General features: G+C 38.3%; 1 protein-coding gene across 3 annotated transcripts in view; it reads left to right on the top strand.

The window, feature by feature from the left end:
* UBE3D (ubiquitin protein ligase E3D) overlaps positions 1-18,958 on the top strand; it is a 243,182-nt gene that overhangs the window by 13,073 nt on the left and 211,151 nt on the right. For all 3 annotated transcript variants that reach the window (XM_045498898.1, XM_045498900.1, XM_045498899.1), the window contains exons 2-4: positions 783-979; positions 4,694-4,784; positions 16,300-16,531. In XM_045498898.1, coding sequence (XP_045354854.1) covers positions 783-979; positions 4,694-4,784; positions 16,300-16,531 — 520 coding nt within the window. The remainder of the gene's footprint in view (positions 1-782; positions 980-4,693; positions 4,785-16,299; positions 16,532-18,958) is intronic.

Here is an 18,958-nt window from a genome sequence, read left to right as displayed (position 1 = left end):
GCCCCTCGCCACGTGTTTTAACACTCCCTTGATCGTTCCTGTTCACTTACCTGTGTCCTACTTGGAGTAGGGGGGGTGAGGAGCAGAGAAAATATCTTGTTAATTGTTGTATTTCTGGTACCTGGCACATAATAGAACTCAAAATAGGTGTATTGAATGAATGAGTGAAAAAGTAAATGAATGTATAAACCATGATAGGGCCAAGGAATGCATAGGTGAATAAGCCGTAGATGAATGTGCTGCCTTGAGTTCTCTTACCAGAAATACTTTGAAGAACAAGTGCGTAATGTAGGACAGGCCAGCATTAGATCGTGCTAGTTCAGAGAACCTGCATTTGGGGAAACTGGTGGGAGGAAATAAGGGCTACTAGGAGGTGGAAGGTGGACTGTGCGTGCAGGATGGCCCTGGGAGCAACCCCACGAAGGTCTAGGTGGAGTAGCTGCAGCAAGCATTAGAATAGAGAATTGGGGCTCAGAATCTTTATTAGCAATGGGGAAAAGTGCACATTTAAAAATGCATCATTATTACCATAAAAAAAGCAAGAATAAAAATATGTTCCAGAACTTTCATGTTACTGTGACTGTGAAAGTAGTCTGACCTCGTGTAAATCTAGTATATGATGTTTTCCTTTATGATCTGTTCACTGCTATTTTGGGAGGCCAGTGACTTTAAAGCATTTATTGAAAAGGAACAGAGAGATCCTTGGCCATTTTTGTCTTGTGTATCGTGTGGTTTTCATCATTGAGAAGCAATTTTTTGTGTGTTTTATTTTTATTTACCAGGGAGCCTAAAGAAGGAGGTACGCCCATGGATATTTCTATAACACCATCATCACTCCAGGTGAAGACCCCTGCAGACTGCACAGAGCTCCGGCTTCCAGCAGAGGTCAGGCTTGTACCTTCCTCTTGCCGCGGGCTGCAGTACGTGGCTGGAGATGGGCTGCACCTGCGGCTGCAGGTGTGGGCAGAATCCAATGCCAGTAAGTGATACCAGCACTCCTGTTTTAGCACTTAGTTCTTCATTGTAAATCAAAGCTGATTCTCCCTTTGAAAATTTGACCTTTTCCCAGGTGGAAAAGACTGTTCTGCAGCAGCATGGAAAGAGCTGATGGTCAGAAGGTTTCTTTATCAGCTCTGCCAGTTATTAGGTGTGCAGTTCAACATGCCCCTTAACCTTTCCGAAGTTTTGTTTGGGAGGGGGTTGCGGGGGTTAGTGGGTTTTTTGTCCTCCATTTAACAGATTTTATTTTTTAGAGTAGTTTTAGGTTCACAGCAAAATTAGCAGAAGGTACAGAGATTTCCTATGTAACCCCTGCCTTCTTTCTTTAATTGTAAAATTACCTACCTTGGCGAGTTGATTACCTACCTCACTGAAGATTAAATGAGAGGGCAATTGTGCAACACCTGGTTGATTTTCAAGCATTAGTATTCATCCACCCAACAAACATTGTCTTACGCTATGTGCTAGGCTTTCATCTAGGTGCTGGGACACAGAAGTGACCACGCTCAGAAGGTCTCTGCTCTTAGGGAGCTTACATTCTCATGGGTGGGAACACATAATGAACAAATAAGTTACTTGGGTACAGAGAAAAGTGCTCTGGTCAAAGTAGAGCAGAATAATGGGATGGGGAGTGACTAGGGTGAAAGGTGCCCAGGGAAGACCACTTCAAGGAGGTGATGCTCGACCAGGGGATGGAATGATGAAAGTGGTCTCATCCACGTAGAGACATTTCCAGATAGAGCAACACATATAAAGATTCTGAAATTGAGTTTGATGTATAATTTGATTTTGATTATTGCTATGCCTGTTATGTTTCTGATATTTTGTTACTGTCACATTCAGTCAGATGGTAGAAATGTTTCTCAGAGTAACTTATTGAATAAAATATTGGTTCATTAAATCTCTTACCATGGAAGTAAGATGCTTTAAAGGATTAAAAATGATGTAAAAAAGGGAGGGGCACCCGGGTGGCTCAGTCCATTAAGTGTCTGACTCTTGATGTCAGTTCAGATCATGATCTCACAGTTCAGTGTGAGTTCGAGCCTGGCATCAGGCTCTGTGCTGACAGTGTGGAACCTGCTAGGGATTCTCTCTCCCTCTCTCTCTGCTCCTTGCCTGCTTGCTCATGCGTGCGCACACGCTCTCCCTCTCTCTCAAAATAAATAAACTTAAAAAAAAAATGATGTAAAAAGGGGAAACAGGCTGTAACAGACCTATGAGATGCTGATTATCAGGGAAGGATCATAATTGTTTCAACTGCACCCTGAGACTTTGTTCTGCCTCATCTGTGCTCAGCCTTTCATTTGAGCGGCATGGACCCTAGAGGTGGGGTCAGCAGGATTGTTTTGAAGAGCCATGTAGGTGATGTGGAGCATTCCCCTGAGTCTTGTGCTGCTCTTTCATTGGAGAGTCATTTTTGCTCAAGTCCTGGATTAATGAATAACTAGTCTGAGTTGGGCAGAGTTGGTTTTAGGAATACGGGGTTGGAAAATGAAATGTCATGGAGCTCAAGTGACATATCCAAATGCTAAGAATGACTGTTGTAATAACCATGGAAAGAAGAATGGGCTCACCAAGATGGGAAATAGACTAATAATGGAAACTGGGGAAAGGCAGGCATGAAAGCCACACTGGGGTGTTTTCCGATCTTCTGCTAGTTTTCTGGATTTGTGATTTTAGATCCCACACTGGGGAGGTAGGGAGGCCTTCTGGAGACGGGGTTGGTTTGTTGCCTACCCATCTTCTGTAATAGTTGATAAATAGCAAAACTTGAACTAATAGAAAAAATTTAAATCAGCAAGCACTGTTGTTTCATTTTAGCTGTAGAACAGAAGAAATTTCTGTATGTTGGTTTGCATATTGTTTGCATTCCATTGGTCTCCTGTTCCTTTACATTTTTAAAACATTTTACTCAAATATCTGAAAAGGAAGACTTTCAAAGACCAGTTCGGTAGCGTATAAAAGGGTATGCAAAATAGATCTCAGTACTTAATAGCTTTGGTGCTTTCCACATAATAGGTGGTGAATAAATATTTGCTGGATGAATAAATATCAGATAGATACATACTGATGTTAATTTGAGTCAAAATGTAGTGTAGGAAGTGACTTTTGACATTTTTAGCATTTAGTTGTGTTTTGAGGTTCTTAAAAAGTTGACTTTTCAACTATAAACGTTCTTTTAAGGACTATAGTAAACACATTATGGTATTCTGACTGGAACATAAGTCAGATCATGACCTTTGACAGGGAACTGGCTACAGTAAAATCTGATACAGCACAAGCATTAGATTCATCCCCAGGTGGCAGTGCTCTCCCAGGATGCCACTCTGTCAGGAAGTTCTGACTTGAACGTGAGCCAGTGGATCCTGCTGGGTGACCAGCAGGGGGGAGTGTTTCACTGAAAATTTGTTTATTCATTCTCAAAAGAATATTTTGAAAGAATGTTTTGAATGACTTACCCAGGTCTACTTATTATCTGCTCAAAATTAAAGAATACTGTTTACTTCACTTTACTGCTACAGGGATTGGTGGACACCCCTAGAAATTAAAAGGATGACTTTTTAATTGTCAAGGCTTAAACTTTCTTGCATCAGTTTTTAAAATCTTAACATACCTACGAAGTAACATGAACCAAGTTTACATTGCTTGATTTTAATGTGTATGACCTCATTTCATTAAAATTTTTTTTTTTATAGACAAGTATTTTTGTGTGTGGTTTTTTGGTTTTTGTTTTTGGAAATGAAAGTTTCCTTTCTTCATGAGTTAAAGAATGGAAGCCAAGGGAATGCTGTGCTTTACATAATGTGGGAAATGTACATTTTTCCACAGCTTTAACCAAGAGTTTTGCTCTTGAAAAATTGAGTTCTTCTTAGGAGCCATTCTATTCCCAGGAACCTGTCCAATAGAGACCAGTTTCAAGATTCTTTTTGTATGCATTGGTAATAGGCCAGAGTTGACATAGACCTTGTTTAAATCAAATTAAACTTAAATTTGAGAGACAGAGCCAGCAGTCATGGTGATGCAAAACTATACCTAAAACAGCAGAGGAAAGCTGAGGATGGTGAAGCTCCTTGTAGTTAGTTTGATGTGAAAGAAATTGCTACTTTTCTCTCATCGTTAGTGCCGGTATTTATGGAATGAGTGAGATAACTCAATGGTATGTTACATGGATCATCTAGGGAGATACCTAGCTCTGAGACGCTTGGCAAAATCTTGTGGTATTTTTAAAAAATTTTTTAAAAATTTTTTAAAGATTTATTTATTTATTTATTTATTTATTTATTTATTTAGAGGGAGAGAGGAGAGAGAGAGAGAGAGCATGAGGGGGTAGGGGCAGAGAGAGTGGGGGAAAGAGAAAACTCCAAGCAGGCTTCACACTTTGAGCACAGAGCTGTATGCAGGGCCTGAACTTACAAACCGTGATCATGACCTGAACCGAAATCAAGAATCGGACATTTAACCGACTGAGCCCCCAGGTGCCCCAGCAAAATCTTGTTTTTGAGAAGGCTTCACAATATTTGCTTCTGGTTGAGTCATCAGATAATGCTAATTAAATGTGTACTTCTGGGTAGATCGTAAACAGTGTTTATTGATCGTAATTTATTGTGGCTGTTAAACTCTTTAAGTATGTTAATATATTTGTCCCAAACCTCTAAGATTTGCTATTTCATTGATTTTTTTTTTTTTTTTTTAGAACTGATTTCCATGTTTAATCAAAGCTCACAAGCCCGAGAATGCTGTACATTTTATTGCCAGTCCTGTGGTGAAGTCATAATAAGGGACAGGTAAGGAATTTATTTAACACCGATTAATTCTGTGCCTGGCAACGGTTTTCTTTTTCTTCTATCAGAATTTTTGAAGTAATTGCCAGGGGAGAAGTATATGGCCTTAAAATGAGAGCCAGCTTAATGTCACTTTGAACAAAATCAACCATTAAGCTCTCCAGCAATCATAGAGCAGTTAGGTCTTCTAAAAGGGGACAAAGGGGAACATGGCATGCTGGCTTTGAGGGAGGAAGGCTTGTCTTGGTGGAAGCCTGTGTAGATCACTGAAGCGTGTCTCTTCTGAAAAGAGACATGGACTCTGTTGCATGTTTTATCCATCATGTTGGTGAATGAGGTTTTCTCCACATTAAGTGAATTTTCTAAATCACAGAGGCTCGTGCAACACAGCTTTTTATTTGAGCTATTTCTATTAGTGCCTTTCTAAACTCCATGTCCTATTTCCCCATTTATTAAAACAGAGCTTATGGAGCACAAAGTAACCTTTTCTTGATGATTAAGTTAATCTTGTAACCTCTTCTTGCAGTGTGCTGTGGTTACTCTATTGAGGTGGGAAGGGCTCTTTGCTATATTCTTTCTGTTCCCAAGGTGTCTCTTGTCCTTATTTTTTCCCATCTTCTCCTGTTCTTTTGTCAACCTTCTTGTTACCTTGGCACAAACCATTTCCCCCAAATTTTCAGCTTCTGATCATTCATTGGTTGGAAAGACAGATAAAACTGTTAATATTTTTAACAATATTTAAAGAAAGAAGTTAGATTTCTTTGTTAGATGTGTTTCCTGTGAGACAGGAAAGCCTGAGACTTAGATGTGAATGGCTCCTTGTGTGCATCTGAAACCTGCTCCTCTTTCAGTGTTCCTTGCCTCAATGAATGCCAGACCTCCACCTGCATAGATCTACTCTCTCCCCTGGAATGCTCCACACACCTCTCTCTCCCTCTGGTTAGCGCCTACCTAAATTCATCCGACAGGGCTCAATTGCCGGGAGCCCTCCCTGAACCCTGGGTTGGTGTATGTGCTCGACTAAAGTTTATGTGCTCTGCTAAGGGTAGTGTCTAGTGGTATAGAGTCAGAAGCCAGACTATCTGGTTTGCATCCACTATTTATTAGCTGTGACTCTGGGCAAGTTACTTAACCACTCCGTGCCTCAAGTTCCTTATTACAAAAATATAAATGATAATAGGAGTTACCTCATAGGGTTGTTGGGAGCATCAAATAAATTTAAGTGTTTATAGCAGTGCCTTGGCACATGGTAGGCATTCAGTATATGATGGTTACTGCTGTAATCATTATTCTTATCATCATCCCTAGCATCATCAGCATCAGCCCAGGATCAGGCCACAGTGCCTGAAAAATAGTGCACTCTCAATAAATTCTTCCTGGGTTGAATTGAATAAACAGTGGGGTGTTTATTTTGGCTTTCCACCAGCCTCTCTTGCTTACTTTCTGATTCCTGGCAGTGTCCCAGGTAGATGAGATCATGGAAAGTTACCCTAATACAAGTGGGGGGATTGTGAATGGAGCACCTCTGAATGATTATCTTGGGTAAGAAATGAAGTGACTAAATCTTCAGAAGAGAGGAGAATGTCCTTGCTCAGATGTCCTGCAGGCTGAAGTTGCTGCCGAATGTGTACTCCGTGACAGACCCACTGTAGCCTGACATGTCCAGAGCATTCCAGTTTATGTTGTAGTTGAACCTCGAAACCTTTCCTTCTCTCAGTCTGTTTCAGGCTTTGGTTTAATTCTCACATAAAGTTTCTGAAACGGGCCTGGCTATCCAACATTGAGGTGACCTAGAAGTTACAGGAGGAGCAGGTTAAATTCAGTGTAACACTATTTCCTGGTACCGCTCACCATAAAAGATCTGCTCATTCGTTATTGGCTGATATTTGTGTTTCATTGGAAAAGGATGATGATATAAAAAATTGTTAACCTGCAGCGAGTTTTCCTATTCAGGAGCTGTATCTTCTGTTTTGTGTCAATTCTTTTTATAATCATGGAATTGAGAACCAGAAGGGCTTCCAGGTGAACACAGAGGGGCAGTTTCACTCTCCCTAATGCTGACTGTCTGGAAGGCCATGTGATGTAAAGCAGAAGTAGGAGATGGGACCTTGGGTTTGAACTCCAGCTTCACCACTTAATAGCTGGGGAACCTTGTCCACATCACCTCAGCTTCTTCTTGAGTAGACATAATGAGTTTTCTTAAATAGCTATGTCAAGAGACAGAATCTTAGTGACAGAGAAGATTTAGGAGCTTGTTTGGGCCTAACTCCCAGTCTAAATGGGTACTCTTATTTGCCTTGTTCCTCTTTGTAAAAATTCAAATCTGACCTGTCACTTCCCTGCTTAGAATTCTGCAATGCTTCCTACCCATTTCTGTTTCTTCTTAAGTAGACATCATAAGGCCTATTTTCTGAACTTGTCAGAAGAGTTAAAGGCTGAAATATATATAATAGTAAAAGGTCGACAAGCTCTTTTTAATTGTTTTTACAGACTCCTTCCACCACAACCCCCTTTCGATATTGGTCTTATTAGAAAACTAGCAAGTTATCTAGTTTAGTGTTTCAAATCCTTTTGATTCAGGACTGTGTTTTTTAGATGTGCCAGGGAAATGACCCTCCTTTCTCCCTTTTTCTTTCTGAGAAGATAAACATGGACTTACCTGAAAGTCTTTTCCTATCTCACCTGTGCGCCTGGCATGTGTGTGCCTCTGGAACAACGCAGAGAACTCATTAGTAGGTGATTCAAGGCTTTGCTTACATTTCACTCTTAGGCAGCATGCCCCATGACTGTCTGTTGGAAAAACAAGTATCATCCAGTATCTGCACAAGGATTTCATGTTGACTTTTTACATTAAACCCAGTGGTCTTTTCATTTCTCCCTCAGTTTCCTGTTTCATGCAGGTAGTAAGGACATCTTTTGTGCTTGTTAAATAGAAAACAAAATGAAGTGTATTTCAAAAAAGGCTTGTATGTTCCATAATCAAAGTCAACTAATTGTAAGCATCTTTTCCAGGAGGGCTTGGATAGGTTGGATAGGGCAAGGGTAATCAACCTTGGGATGGGTTGATTTATCTGTACTGGGAAATCCTCTAATGAGAGGATCTGCTTACTGGCTAGCTTTATTATATGGGAATAAGACCCTTTAGTTTTCTAGGCCTCAGTTTTCTCACCTGTAAAATAGGAAGTTGGATTAGATACATCTGTAGGAGCCCTACCAGCAGAAAATTCTGTGATTAGTAAACCTCATAAAGTTATACCTTGGGTTCTGTGATTGATGATTATTTGGGTAATGCAAGACTAATCCTTGTTCTTTTTTTTGTTTGTTTCTTTTTTTGGCTTGTTTGTTTGTTTTTAATGAAAAAGGTTCTTGTTAAGCAAATTATAGAAATAAGATGCAAAGGACTGTTTAATCTATTCACACTCATTAATGGCTTTTAAAACTTAATAGCACCAAGATGCATGAAATCTGCTAATGATAGTAGTCCTTTTTCTTAGTTTAGGAATACATGATCTCAACCATTTGTTTTGGTTATTTGAAAACAAATAATGCCTATTTTTTTTTTTACCATAAAATTCACCAATATACATCTTTTACCAGCTCAGAGTTTTTGTATAAAATTGTCTAAACAGGGGTGCATGGGTGGCGTGGTTGGTTAAATGTCCGACTTCGGCTCAGGTTATGATCACAGTTTGTGAGTTCGAGCCCCGTGTTGGGCTCTGTGCTGACAGCTCAGAGCCTGGAGCCTGCTTCAGATTCTGTGTCTCCCTCTCTCTCTGCCACTCCCCCACTCATACTCTCTCTCTCACTCTCAAAAATAAATAAACATTTAAAAAAGTTAAAAAGAAAAATTGAACATATACAGTTTATGATTACACTCTTGAGACCAATAGGCCCTAATATCAAGTAACAATAATAACAAAATTTACTTTTTTGTGAGTAGTGTCAGAAACAGCTAAATGGTTATTGTGTTTGGGATTTGTTGTGTCTCCTAGAAATAAATTCATACCAGACTTGAGTTAAATCAGTTAGACTTTCAAACAAAAGCCTTTTGATTTTCAGTCCATTTGAGAGGTCTTCTAAGGTCTCTGGACAGGCCCTCCTCATTTCACCTGCACCAGCAGAGCTGGATGTCAGCCGGCAGCCAGGGAGGCCATGGAAACTAGAAGAAACAGTAGAATGGACTTTATGGAAACATAAGAGATGTCATAATATCCAACCAGGTCCGCTTGACAGACCAGCTATAATTGTATTCTGAAAATAACTACTCTGAGTACACTTTTCTATGAAAGAGAACAAAGAGGTGAAAAAAGTGTACAGGTACAAATTGGATTGTTGGTAACACTATACACATTTATGGGAAAAAATGGTTGTACTTTTATGGGTCTAGTTATACCAAGTCCATAATGGTGATCAAATGCTAAGTTTGGCTCATAGGATTTGTCATCTACCAGTTGGATAATACCAGCTGAATTTTTCTAGGTTCTGGCAGCCATATTTTGAGCTTTAGATACTTGATGTTGTTCTTTATTATTATTTTTTAGTTTTTTTTAATGTTTATTTTTGAGAGAGAGAGAGAGAGACAGAGTGCAAGTGGGGGAGGGGTAGAGAGAGAGGGAAACACAGAATCTGAAACAGGCTCCAGGCTCCGAGCTGTCAGCACCAAGCCTGATGCGGGGTTCGCACTTACAAACTGTGACATCATGACCTGAGCAGAAGTTCAACGCTTAACCCAACTGAACCACCCAGGCGCCCCACTTGATATTCTTAAAATTCTTAATGTCTACTTGGTCATAATCCAGTCTGTAAAAGCTCTATGTTGTTACCATTGTTATTATCACTGATTAATGATTGATTTTAAAGTTAAAGGGTATTGGGGCACCTGGGTGGCTCAGTCCGTTAAGTGTCCTGCTTCACCTCAGGTCATGATCTCAGTTTGTGGGTTTGAGCCCTGCATTGGGCTCTCTGCTGTCAGCACAGAGTCCTCTCCCGATCCTCTGTCTCCCTCTCTCTGCCCCTCCCCTGCTCATTCTCTCGCTCTTAAAAATAAACATTAGAAAAAAAGTTTTTTTTATGTTAAAGGACATTGCATTTTCTTGTCTACATGTTTAAGTTTTTCTTTCTACATGTTTAAGTTTTAAATAAACATCAATCAGTAGCATTGATTAAAATTGTGTATTTTATTTTGCCCTAAAGCTTGTGGGTAAGATGCATTAAAAATAACTAGCAAATTTTAATTCATTATAAACATGTGTTGCTGTTCATGTTATTTTAAGCTGAGAGAAAAATCAAGAAGTTATTTCACTCTTTTTCTGAGCTTCATCACGTTTTTACCTAAACAGTTCTTTGAAAAAAAAATGGTATTTTATTTTGAAAGTTCTCTTGGGAAATAGATCATATCAAAGTTTCAGGGTTTTCAGTAGATATGGTTTCAGTAGAGCTGTGATTATAATACATGTTTTGTTCTTAAAGGTTTTATGTTTTCCAAAACATCAAAAAAATTATTTCCGTTGTAAAAATACTTTTATCTTTGTAATGACTTGTGAATTAGGCACTTTCTTGCTCCTGATGCCTTAGGTAGATAGTTACGGGATATATTATAGCTCTTATTCACTGTTATATGGGGTCAAGTTAAGTTTGAAATATCACATTTTGTGCTAATGTGCATCAGGTCTCCCAGTTCTCTGTAAATGTTGGTGCAGTGTCATTTCTGTGATCACGCATGAGATTTTTACATTGCTGTCTTTTGAACTATATTGAGGATATGCTTATTGGATGTTTTGCACTGTACTGAGGATCTGCTTATTGGCACTACATGCAAAATGTCAAGAGACAATGAATCTTAGTGATGGAGAAGATTTAGGAGCCTATTTAGGCCTGCTTCCCACTCTAAACAGGTACTCTTATTTGCCTCTTCTTTGTAAAAATTAAAATCTGACCTATCACCTTTCCACTTAAAATGCTGTAATGGTTCCCACCTATCTGTAGAAACAAATCCCTACCCCTTAGATTGGTATGTAACACCCAGCACAGTTTGCCACCATCCCATCTCCCCCGTCTCCTTTACTCTACATTGTCAGGGGAGGGATTATATTCCAAGGGAAAGAGTTCAGTTTTGGAGCCAGGAAGACCTGAGTTAAGATCCTGCCTTCATTCATCACCTCTGGCTCTGTGAACTTAAACAGATTATTTAATGTTTCTGAGCCTATCTTTCCTCCTCTGTAACAGGAGAATGGAAATTGTCACCTCACAAAGTTGTAGTAAGCATTAAGTAGAATAAGGTGTGTGCCGTGCCCACCAGAGGTCTTCTGAAATTCAGTTAAATATACAGACCCACAATACTACTACAGGCCACATTTCTTGCCAGCTTGCCAGCAGGGCAGCCTCGGGAGGAGTTCCTCTCAGCAGGGGTCCTACAGTAGTTGCAGGAAGTGACAGCTCACATACCCATCTGGAGACTCTTGTCTCCCCATGTGACACAGTTCCAGGTACAAAGCTCAAGGTCCACAATCAAGCAGGTGCAGGAGCTACCCTGAGAAGAAGCCTCATGACCTAAGCAGCCAATATATCTTGTAACGCTTTTTGCATAATTTCTAGAGTTTCTTGCAAAGGACTGCATTCAGGGAAGTCCAAAGCATGGCACCCTATCAGACATTTACAGCTCATTCATACTTCCTTTCAGTCCAGATGCAATTTACCAGTCAGGGGTCATTTTTACCACAAGCAGTGTTGCCTAGCAATATAATTGATGCCTACCATCTACCTAGTTTCCAGGGTAGCAGAGCTAGGTTGTTAAACTAAACATTAGATTCTCAAGTAGCAAGGGAAAAGGTTTGTTAACCCTTTTGTCCCAATATGCAACAGACCCAACCAGGGGCCTCACATGTTATAGTTATCAAAATATGCTTGTTCATTCCTTTAACAAGTATTTAAGAACTTATGCTATGAGTCAGGCACTGTGCCAGACACTAGGAAGACAGAAGTTAAGGAGATACGGTGCTCATCTTTATATTGTTAACTCCACCTGTGATGACGTGCTTAATTCCTTTAATTGTCTGAAGAACTACTTATCCTTCAAAGGTCAGCTCAGATATCATCTCCTCTCTGAAATCCATATACACTTTACTACCCTAGGACTTTGTATTTATTGTCCTGAATTTGTGGCTTGGTTTTATGAATCCACGAATCCCCTAAAGTAATATGCAGATTTTGTGTGCATGTGGGAATATGAGTTTGAGGAAAGGACAAAAGCTTTCGTTAAATTTTCAGAAGAGTCTAAACTGTCCTCTCTCCCAACCCCATTTAGAATTTAGAACCATTACTAAATTAATAAATTACTGATTTATAAGCATTAATCATATTTTATAAAGCTTTATTATCATTTGTTTATAGTCTGTATCTCCTACTAGCCCATAAGTACCCTGAGAGGAGGAACTGTGCATATGAATATTTTGTGTCAACAGAATGCTTGCTTCATAGAAGGCTTTTAAAAAACATATGTTGAAAAAATTGCTTATTAACCTTAATAGACTCAGCAGCTTGAGTGATGCTCCTAATGTACATTTCCTAATTTGAAAGGGAAAGTTCTTCCTTATGTTAAAGTAAAATCAACCTTTCTTGTTCCTAGCTTTGTCCTCTAGACTTCTACATTAAACGTCTACCCTCTTCCATATTGTAATTACCTTTTTTTAAAAAGATTGACACATTTTAATATATTTTAATTTTATATTGATACAAAAGCAGTAAGGAAGAGATTGAGAAGAATGATTATTAAACAGTAATAGAGTGAACCACTTTTATACTTACAAGCCCCCCTCCCCCCATCACTGATCAAATAACAGACCAGTCCATGATTCCACTTGCTGGTGGTATTCCAGGTTGAATGTTTGAGGGTTCCCTGTGGTTTGTTGTTGCTGGTAGATCCACAACTACTGGGCAGAGTCCCATGGTGGATTGGAGCAGTGGAGCAGCTGTCAACCTTTGTGGATCTTAGCTTTGTGCTGGTACTTGAGAAGCTGGGTAAGGTGGTGATAGAGCTGCTGCCCAGCGGCCTGCGTCCACAATTCACTTTCCACAGACTCCAGTGGGAGAAAGTGATGTGTTCATCTATCATTTTCTTACTGGTGGGTCTTAACATACAATGTAATATTAGTTGCAAGGGTACCACTTAGTGGTTTAGCACTTTCGTATAACACCTGGTGCTCATCACGACAAGTGCACTCCTTAACGCCCATCACTTCTTTAACCTCCCCCCACTTCTGGTAATAACCATCAGTTTGTTCTCTGTAGTTAAAAGTCTTTTTATGAGACTCATTTGAGGAGATCAAAGAAAAAGGGTTACATGGGGGAAATCATTAAAAAACAATACATTTGTGTCTTAAATATTTTAACTTAAAACATGCAAATATACATTAATTTACTAATATTTTACTATGGAACCAATATATTTTTGTTAAACATGACTCCACTATTGTCTAGCTTTTTTCACTGTTAACATGTTATCCAAGATTCATCATCTACAATTTTCAGTTTGTTTCTTAAAATTTTTTTTAATGTTTATTTATTTTTGAGAGAGAAAGAGAGCATGAGTGGGGCAGGGGCAGAGACAGAGAGGGAGACACAGAATGCGAAGCAGGCTCCAGGCTTTGAGCTGTCAGCACAGAGCCCATTGTGAGGCTCGAACTCATGAGCCGTGACATAGTGACCTGAGCCGAAGTTGGACGCTTAAGCAATTGAGCCACCCAGGCGCCCCTCCAGTTTATGTTTCTTTAGAGTAGAATGAGTCATTCGACACTTTTAAAACCTTGGGATTATAGAATTTTTCTAGAATTTTACTCTCTCTCTCTCCAATGTTCTATAGTTATATCTTCTCACCACTTATTGGGGTTTTGTTTGTTTTGTGTGTGTGTGTGTGTTTTTTTTTTTTTTTTACAACCGGCTTTCATTTAGTCTGAAATTTTTTGTTTTCAGAGGAATAGCAATTCGTATTTCCTTGGTTTATATACTATTTAATTAAATTAGATAACTAAAACAACATATAAGTATCATAAATAGGTCTGTGATCAAATACAATTGATTCTTAATGAGCATGTGTTTCTGCTGATAGAAGCAAAGGTGTGCAAGTATTGAGACTGCTTAAGCATTTGCACTGCTTGTGGGCATTAAGAAGACCACAAGCATGTTTCTGTTCTGTTTTTCTCAGGATTACTTATTTGGAAGTTTCTTCATCATCCCGCCCACATTTCTTCTCCTCTTAGACCACTGATCTTCCTAACTTAGAATAGAATAGAAGTAGCCCATGTTTGGCTTTTCTTCTGGTAACTTCTGACGTATCTATTGTTGTCCAGGAGAAAAACAAAACTATCAAAAAAGAAAAAAAGGGGTAGCAAATATAAGGGCCTAATTAAGCATAAGGATGTTTTAAGCATAAAAAATAGTAGCAACGTGGAACTCAATTTCTCTCCCTTTGAGTGTGGCCTAGACCTAGTGACTCACTTCCAAGGAATAGAGTATGCAAAGGGAGAAACATAGCCTTTTTACTGGAGAAACCTAGTAGATACCACACTGGCCAAGTGTTCAAGTTGAGCAGCACCAGTGATAAGTCATATTGATAGAGTGTACCCTCTGGTAAGATGTACTGAGAGACGCACTTCACTTCTGTGGTATTCTTCCCCAAATCCATAACCCCAGCCTAATTTTGAGAAAATATCAGACAAACTTAAATTGAGAGATAATCTGTAGAACACCAGACCAGTGCTCTTCAAAAATGTCAAGGTCCTGAAAAATAAGGAAAGACTAAGAAAATGTAACAGACTAAACAAGACTGGGGAACATGATGATTAAGTGCAGTGTGTTATCTTCAATTGGATCCTAGAACAAAGGGAAAAAGGATATTAGTGGAAAATCTTGGGGAATCCAGATAAAGTCTGTAGTTTTGACAAATCTTCCATGGTTATAAAAGATGTTAACCTTAGAGAAAGCTGGGTGGAGTGTATGTGAGTACTATTGGTACTGTTTTTGTAACTTTTCTGTAAGTTTAAATTTACTCCCAAATAAGTTTATTAAAAAATAGTAATGGGAGAAATCACAAAAGAAAGGGTTAGGTGATTTGAAATCTAAGACGACTAAACCAAATTAAAAGGCAGTAACACTGGGACACCTGGGTGGCTCAGTCAGTTTGAGCGACTGACTCTTGATTATAGCTCAGGTCATGATCTCATGGTTCATGAGACTGAGCCCTTTGTTGGGCTCTGTGCTGACAGCTTGGAACCTGCTTGGTATTCTCTCTCTCTCTCCCTTTAACTGTGCCCCTCCCACTTGTATGAGTGTATGTGCTTGCTCTCTCTCAAAATAAATAAACTTAAAAAAAAGGCAATAACACTGAAAAAGTAATTTGTCACAGATGATAGATAAAAGGCTAATATTCTTAAAATAGAATATACTCTTATCTTTCTTATAAAATTTTTTAAATGTTTATTTTGAGAGAGAGCAGGGGAGGGCCAGGGAGAGAGGGAGAGACGGGATCCCAAGCAGGCTTCACACTATCAGTGCAGAGTCTGAGGTGAGGCTTGAACTCAAGAACTTTGAGATCAGGACCCGAGATGAAATCAAGTGACCGACACTTAATGGACTGAACTACCCAGGCACCCCAAGATAGAATATACTTTTAAAAATTAGTAGAAACATACTAATACCTCATTGGAAAATAGCCATTGATCACAAATCACAGAAGAAACACACTGGTCAATAAATACGACAGCCAGTTCAATCTCACTAGCAATTAAGAGTTGCTAATTGAGAACAGTATTGAGAACATTTTCACCCATTACATGGAAAAGTGATAGTATTCAATGCTGAAGAAGGTAAGTAGAAGAATTATAGATTGATACAGCCTTTCTGAAAAGCAGTTTGCTGATATGTATTGGGTTTTAAAATATGTATATAATTTGTGACTGTAATCACACTTGTAAGATTTTTTTTCCCAAGGGAATAATCATATATTACACAAATTTTCTAATAAGGATGTTCATCACAAGGTTGTGATACTGAAAAGCTTGAAACCTAAATATCTATACCAGTAGGGGAAATGATCTAAAAGTTTTGGCATACTTATAGAATAGAATGAAGGCATTAAAAGTCATCATATAACTAAAAAAAAAAAAAAAGAGAGAGAGAGTAAAAATAAAAGCAAGATACAGTTTGTGTATATCTTCTGATCCTGGGCTGTGTACATGTGTACTGCAGTGGTTTCTTGAGAGGATTGCAAGGAAATATCCTGTCATTTGCAAAGTAGTTACTTGTCTTTGGCTGGGAAGGAAAGGATGATTTTCATTTTCTTTATACCTTTACACATTTTCAAACTGTCTATAGTGAGTATATGTTACTTTTGTAATTGAGGGGAAAATTTTTCATTACAGACAATGTGATTAATGAGTTTCTTTCATCTTTCATGCTGGTTTAATTTAAAAATGCTAGATTTCCATTTTGTTCTGTAAAAAATTGTTTCTCCTCTTTCCACTAGGAAGCTCCTCAGGGTGCTCCCATTGCCGAGTGAGAACTGGGGAGCTCTAGTTGGAGAATGGTGTTGTCATCCTGACCCCTTTGCTAATAAGCCACTTCATCCACAAGAGAATGACTGTTTTATTGGAGACTCTTTCTTCTTGGTGAATTTAAGAAGTGATTTATGGCAGCCAAGACCTGAACTAGCCCCAGTGGAGACACACTGTCTTTCTTCTGAGAACCATTTTAAATTGGTAAAATATCTTTTCAAAATAAATGCTAATTTAGAGGTTGGCTTAGAAACTGGTTTCTCCAATCTTTTCTTAATTAAAGCACGCTACACAGACTGTTCTAAGGACCAAAATCCATTATTTTGAAGTTCCTCTATTCTCCAGCTCTGCTCTATTGATATAGGAAGAGCATATGGCCTTAGACCAAAACAGCTTACAGGGTCTGGAGGAAGAAGGAAAGAGGACTTTTTCATGCATAGAATTGGGAATGTTGCCATTTTACAAACGAAATTGCCCTACTTTCTTCTTTTTAGGACAATATTCCATAATCTGTATAGTCTGATTTAGATTAAAGTGTTCTTTGTTCCAGGATATGTAGTACAGAGTTAGGCCTGGGTATTTCCCTGTGTCCACTGATGTCATGAGAGTAGATGCCATCAAGGAAAAAGAGGAAATGGAGGAGTCCAAGTGTGGAAAGGAAGCTTGTGCTGCAGGCTCCAAGTTGGTGGTTGACACTGTGAGGTCAAGTGTCTCTTGCTTTAGGGAGAAGGCAATTTCCTCTCACTGCAGAGAACAAATGGTTTACCTTACTTTAAAAGAAAATCAATGGCATTGACTTGGCCCTTGTGAGAAATCATTCCCCTGGTGGCAAATCAATACAGATGTGATTTAAAAAGTAAAGGAAATCATTGCCAGAGAATCTTCATTTTCACATCTGATTATTGGTAGGAACGAAAGCATTATACGTTAAATTTCATTTAAAATTCATTTAATTTTTGTAACAAAAACTGAACCACTTTAGGAAATATGCAATAGTTGAGCAGCTCTTAGATTGTAAGTTAGCTTACATAACTATTTTCTGTTTTAAGGACAGATTAAGGAGGTTTATCAAATATCAAAGTTATCAGAATTAGTTAAGTGCCTTATCTCTCACCATAAGCACATTTACCTAAATATGGTTCATTTAAATTACCTAAATATGGTTCATTTAAAATTATAGTACTTTATCCTTTTATAGTTTTCAAAGATAAATGGTAAGTTAATATAAATCTGTTATATGTTTAATATGGTTATATTAAAATTGTATTTTAATCTAAATTTGTATACTAATACTTTACTGTTTATGTACTTTAACTTTCATTCTTGTGATAAGCTATAAATTTTTAAAATATTTGCAAGGAAATATTTTTAAAATACTTGAATGGAAGAGGAGAGGAGAAAAATTAAAAGAGAAACCACAAGTATCCCTTTTTAGATAAACTGTATGGAAATACATTCTTCTCATTTATGTCTTTATCTGTTATATGATGCCATTTCCAAGAATGTCTCTTCATTGTGAACAGTCATTGTATGTGTTAAAGGAAGACCCTTCATAGTCAGACCTAATGGTGTTTAGTATCATTGAGACTGTGGGAAACTCCTATCACAAGCTGCTGTTGACAAGATTGTTTCTAAGTTAGCCAAGGTGGAAGTTCTCTTTAATTGCATATTGCAGCAGTTGAAAGAGTATGCCTGTGACCAAAATAGTAACATAAATTTGGAGGGACTGCTTAAACAGTGCTCTCAAGGCTCCTGTGGGAACAAGGCTGCTCTGTGCTATTGAAAACCTATTTCTCATATCACCAAGTCTAGCCATCTAGCAGGGTTTTGAAATGTCACATGGTGACACAGCATCCTAATGGTATCTCTTGGGAAACATTTTTTTGGCGAGACAATATCAAGGGTCCTTAGAAATTGAAACAACACAAAGGGAAATAAAAACGAAGACAGGAGGCTAATCCACATCTCTGTGCAGTGGTGCCGTCTCTCAGATATATTGATTTAATTAGTTCACAACACGGTCTTTCTTTGATGTTTGCTCTGCAGAGTTCCCACAGTTAGGCTGCTTCATCGCACAACTTGCTGTATTATTTCCTTTAAGCGTTGGTCAGGAGAAATGCATTACAAAGCGGAGCTTCTCTTTAAATAAAATTTAGACTGTTAAAATATTTTAATTAAAAAGACCTGAATTTAAAAATAAAATCCAGCACTTAATTCTTTCCTGCAGTACCCCCCTTAACACTGTACAGTATTTGTCCCTGAAAATGTGTCAGTATATAACTTTTGTTTTCACACGGTAACCTCCCGAAGATTTCCTTATTCTTGCGTTTACTCATTGTCTCATGCTATTTTTTTTTTTTTTTTGTCTACCAACGTAATAAAAATTTCACATCTTGTAATAGGATGATAAAGATGACAAAGGTGGCACCTTAGCCGTTTGTAAGATACATAATATTATTCTAGACTTAGAGAGTGTGGTCACACAGGAACAAGCTGAACTTTGATTATATTACAGCTGGCAGGTACAATTAACAGCTTTACCTTTTTTCCTTTCCTGGGGCGCTTGGCAATAATTTATTGATTTGGTAATTTGTTAAGTCCATAAGGGTGTATTTCTTATTTTCTCAGAAT

The sequence above is a fragment of the Leopardus geoffroyi genome, chromosome B2 (assembly GCF_018350155.1).
Source record: "Leopardus geoffroyi isolate Oge1 chromosome B2, O.geoffroyi_Oge1_pat1.0, whole genome shotgun sequence".
Classification (NCBI taxonomy): domain Eukaryota; kingdom Metazoa; phylum Chordata; class Mammalia; order Carnivora; family Felidae; genus Leopardus; species Leopardus geoffroyi.
The sequence above is the reverse complement of the archived record's forward strand: the minus strand, read 5'-3'. Positions and strand labels throughout refer to the sequence as shown.